At 40.7% G+C, this 5,000-nt stretch overlaps 1 protein-coding gene across 2 annotated transcripts in view; it reads left to right on the top strand.

The window, feature by feature from the left end:
* Positions 1–5,000, top strand: part of LOC113807873 (WSCD family member AAEL009094) — a 75,958-nt gene that overhangs the window by 64,976 nt on the left and 5,982 nt on the right. For both annotated transcript variants that reach the window (XM_070131302.1, XM_070131301.1), the window contains exon 5: positions 4,794–4,929. In XM_070131302.1, coding sequence (XP_069987403.1) covers positions 4,794–4,929 — 136 coding nt within the window. The remainder of the gene's footprint in view (positions 1–4,793; positions 4,930–5,000) is intronic.

Genomic DNA, 5,000 nt, shown 5'->3' with positions numbered 1-5,000 from the left:
TCGATTTTTTTCACTTCTATCTTTCTCTCTCTTCCTTTCTTTCCTTCTCTCCACCATCTTTTACTTCACACTTTCCACCTTCCTCTCTTTCCCTCTTTCCATCTTTCTCTCCCTCCACTTTACTCTCTTTCCCTTCCTGCATCTTCTTCTCTTTCCCTCCCTCCACCTTCCCTCCCATAAAAGCCCTCTCCTCTGCTCTCCCTCCCACTCACTCTAATCTCCATCCAGCTTCCTCATTCACCCTCTCCCTTCCCTTCCTTTTCCCTTATCGCCTCCCTTCTCCCTCCTTCGTTAACCCCTTCCCCTCCCCCTTTCCCTTTCCCCTCGACTCCTGTATTCACATTCGCTCTTCTCTTTCCTTCTCCCTTCCCTCACTCTCTCCCAAACCCCTTCCATTTCCGTTCTTTCTCACCCTTTCTTCTCCCTTCCCCTCTCCTTATTCTTCCCATCTATTTTATTCTCTTCTTCTCTTCCCCCTCACCCTCCTTCCACCTTCCAGTCTCCCCTTCCCTTCTCCCTTCCCCACTCTTCCTCCTTTACTCTCTCCTCTTCTGCTCTTCCCCCTTCTTCTCCCTCACCCTTTCTCCGCCTTCCAGCCTTCCCCTCCCTTCTTCTCTCTCCCTTCCCCACTCTTCCGCCTTTACCATTTCCTCTCGTTTTCTTCCACTCTCTCCCTCCTATCCACTCCCTCCCTCCCTCCCTCCCTGGCCTACGCAGTGCCGATCATTTTCTCATTACGAAACAGATTAATCCAGGATTCATGATCCGGCTCTTACACGAACGCTGACTTGAGACTTTGTTGTTGTTGCAGTCGTCGTGTGTGGGTTTCTGAAGAAGGGGATACGTACCTAATATTGTTTGTTGATTGTTTATTTTTTTGTTTTATATGAGAACGATTTCTTAATAGTACTTATTTATAAATATTTATGCGGAGTACATATTTTGCTTTACAAAAAAATATACTGAAAAACGAAGTTCGTATTCAACAACAGAGTTTATGTTTTTGTTTAGTTGTTTTTGTGTTTTGCTTGTTCCGGTTTGATGTGTTTGTCTATGTAATTTCGGACATCTAAGTGCATTTGAAAACGAATTAATATTTCAGAAATCTCATTGTGTCAATAATCTTCTTTTCAGTATTAAATGCATGTTCACTCAAAAGCATAATGCCATGACATATTTCACTGTGCATTGAAACGTTACCTCTAAGCCTGTTTAGTTTTAATTCATTCAGTGATAATGATACAAATGGTAAGAAATTAAGCACAGAAAATTGTATAGATATTGAAATTTACATTTAGAATAATTCTTAATTCTAATCATAAGCAGATCATGGAAAACAAGAGAAATGCAAAAGGAAAAAGATATATACTTATTATCATCTTTATTCAAATCATTGCTGAGACTAAATGTAACGTAAATGTAGGAATAGGATTATCAAATTGCTAAAAGGTATTGTTACGGGAAATGTTATTAAAATTATAAATTGAATCAATAAATTATTACTCAAGAAGTTATCATATAAATTGACCTTGTTAACTATCAAAGGAATCATTATCAGAAGCTAAACAAGTATTTCAAGCCATAAACAACAACTAAAGTACTCAGGGTCTGTTAAGTGCACCGGAAGTAGTCTGAACCAGCTGATGTAGAAGAGGACTTTGCGCCTGCACAGAGTTTGCTTTGTGTTAAGTTCGCCAATGAAGACTCAAGTTCGACAGTGGAGAAGGAGGAGGAATGAGAGAAGGAGGAATAAAGGGGAGATGCGAACAATATAGCAAATGCGAGAGGCACAAAGGAGGAAGATAAAGGAGAGCCAAGAAATAGGAAATTTGAATGAGAAAAACAAGAGAGAATGCACAAAGGACACAAAGGAAAACGTAAGAAAAGAGACAATGGAGATTCAAACAGTAGGAAATGCAAACAATGCAGAAGAAAGTGAGCGAATGAGATACACACAATAGTGAATACAAACAATACAGAATAGAAACGCAACGAAAAATGAAATACAGACATGGATCCTGGAAAGAAAGAAAGAAAAAAAGAAATACATCCATTTTCAATCCACGAAAAGGCTCAATACCAGCAGAATTTTAGGCGGGAAAAGAGTTTCGTCTTTTGGGACTGTTATGAGATCTGAAACCAATTTGCCTTGAAGGATAGAGGATAAAAAAGAGATGGAGTGAGAACAAGAGGATCGGAATAAAAGAATTGGCTGAGGTGGGCGTGGCTTATTAAATAAAGTTAATAGGCGGTGTGGCATCCACTGCTTGAGAGATCGTGTGTGTAAAAAATAAATAAGTAGATAAAATATCATCATAACATAAATTATGATAATGATATTTTGATAGTTAATGATAGTGATAATGATAGATGTAATGTTAGTAATAATGGTTATGATGATGACAATGATGAAGAGGAGGACGACAGTGTTATTCATAACAAGAATGATAATGATGACAATAAAGATTATGATAATAGTAAAAATAATTGTATAGATAATAGCAGTGATAATAGTAAGAATAATGTTAGCAATAATAAAGATGGAGACGAAGATAATGATAATAGTAATGATTATGGTAAAGAAGATGATAATGATACGGATAATGATTATGGTGATGAAGATGATAATAGTAATGGTGATAATGACGTTGATAATGATATCAATGATAGTAATGACGATAATTATGATGATGATAATGATAATAAGGATGAGGATGAGGATGAAAATAATGATAATTATAATTATAATAATAATAATAGTGATGCTAATGATAATGATATTAATAGCAATGATGGAAATTATAACAAGACCAACAACAACGATGATAATAACAACAACAATTGCAAAGGAAAGAAAAAACATATTTTTCCGGAAATAACAAAGAATCAAAAATCCGCGAGGCATTGTGATAATACCTGAGTAATGATAGTGACAAACCTTCGATAACAGATAACAACAGATTCAAGGGGAGAGAAAGCGAGAAAGAGCCTTGCAAATCGCACAATAACAGAATCAAAGACGGATGATTACAGAATAAGGGTAAAATAGGATAGAGGATAATAGAATCGAGGGCAGGGGAACGGACGAGCGACTTCCCGCTCTTATCGCCGACAAAGAAAAATAATCCTTTCTCTGTCTATCTGCCATGCACAAAAGCGAAATATGTGCATAATAGATGTCTTGTTGTGTGTGTGTGTGTGTGTGTGTGTGTGTGTGTGTGTGTGTGTGTGTGTGTGTGTGTGTGTGTGTGTGTGTGGACTTGAGAATAAGTGCTTCTGCACCTATTCTCGCGGGTGTATAAAACAAATGAACACTATTAATGCGCTTTGATTCCCTTACTGCTCTTGATGCTCATTTGTTTTCTACACCCATGAGGCGAGGTTATAGATACTTGCTTTTAGGATCGAAACGTACAAGTAAAGATAATAAGATCCTCGTTTTTATGTTTCTATTCATGATGATTTATGATTTATGATGTATGATTGATCTTATCTTCTATGATTTATGTTTGACTGCATGTCTCACCCTCCTGTATGGTAACTTAATTCTGCCCTTTCCATGAATTTCTCTTCTCCCCTTGCTCGTCACTTCACAAACACTTTATCTATTTATCTTTCGGGGCAATTCTCTTGATTTCTCATATTCATCTTATTTCCTCCTAGTTCTCGACTATTCTGTTCATCTCGTTTCTTAAACCTTTATGCTATTTCTCTAGGTCATATTTTTTTCATTTATTTATTCATGCTTCACTCTCTCACTCTCTCTCTCTCTCTCTCTCTCTCTCTCTCTCTCTCTCCCTCTCTCTCTCTCTCTCTCTCTCTCTCTCTCTCTCTCTCTCTCTCTCTCTCTCTCGCTCTCTTTCTCTCTTCTCTCTGTCTGTATCTCTCTTTCTCCCCCTTCCTCTCTCTCTCGACCCAGTTCTTCACTCATCCTTCATTCTCTCTATCTCTCTTTCTCCCTTCTCCCATTTACCCCTCCCCCCAATTATTCATCCATCTCTTATTCCCTCATTTCTCTCTCTCTCTCTCTCTCTCTCTCTCTCTCTCTCTCTCTCTCTCTCTCTCTCTCTCTTCTCTCTCTCTCTCTCTCTCTCTCTCTCTCTCTCTCTCTCTCTCTCTCTCTCTCTCTCTCTCTCTCTCTCTCTCTCTCTCTCTCTCTCTCTCTCTCTCTCTCTCTCTCTCTCTTCTCTCTCTCTCTCTCTCTCTCTCTCTCTCTCTCTCTTCTCTCTCTCTCTCTCTCTCTCTCTCTCTCTCTCTCTCTCTCTCTCTCTCTCCCATTCACCCATCCCCCAATCATTCATCCATCCCTCATTCTCTCTCTCCCTCTCTCATCGTCTCCCTCCCTCATTCTCTCTCTCCCTCTCTCATCGTCTCCCTCCCTCTCTCCCTCTCTTATTCTCTCTCATTCTCTCTCTCCCTCTCCTTTTCTCTCTCTCCCTCTCTCATTCTCTCTGTCTCTCCCTCTCTCCCTCTCTCATTCTCTCTCTCCCTTTCTCATTCTCTCTCTCCCTCTCTCCTCTCATTCTCTCTCTCCCTCTCTCATTCTTTCTCTCCCTCTCTCCTCTCATTCTCTCTCTCCCTCTCTCCCTCTCTCTCCCCTCTCATTCTTTCTCTCCCTCTCTCCTCTCATTCTCTCTCTCCCTCTCTCCCTCTCTCATTCTTTCTCTCCCTCTCTCATTCCCTCTCCCCCTCTCTCATCCCCCCAACTATTCATCCGTCCCTCATTCTTTCTCTCCTTCTCTCATTCCCTCTCTCCCTCTCTCCCTCTCTCATCCTCTCCCTCTCTCCCCCAGATGCGAAAGGCGTTTTCCCGCGCTGTGCTCATCATCCGGGACCCGTACTTGGCCATCCAGGCGGAATTCAACCGGCAAAGCGGAGGCCACATCGGACACGCGCAGCCGGATAAATACACGAGGGACCATGGACGATGTAAGGAGGGTGTGTGTGGGAGTATGTTGGGTGCGGGAGGGTGTATGTTGGGGGTGTGGGGCGGTATGTTG

Source organism: Penaeus vannamei, chromosome 16 (genome assembly GCF_042767895.1).
Source record: "Penaeus vannamei isolate JL-2024 chromosome 16, ASM4276789v1, whole genome shotgun sequence".
NCBI lineage: Eukaryota > Metazoa > Arthropoda > Malacostraca > Decapoda > Penaeidae > Penaeus > Penaeus vannamei.
The sequence above is the reverse complement of the archived record's forward strand: the minus strand, read 5'-3'. Positions and strand labels throughout refer to the sequence as shown.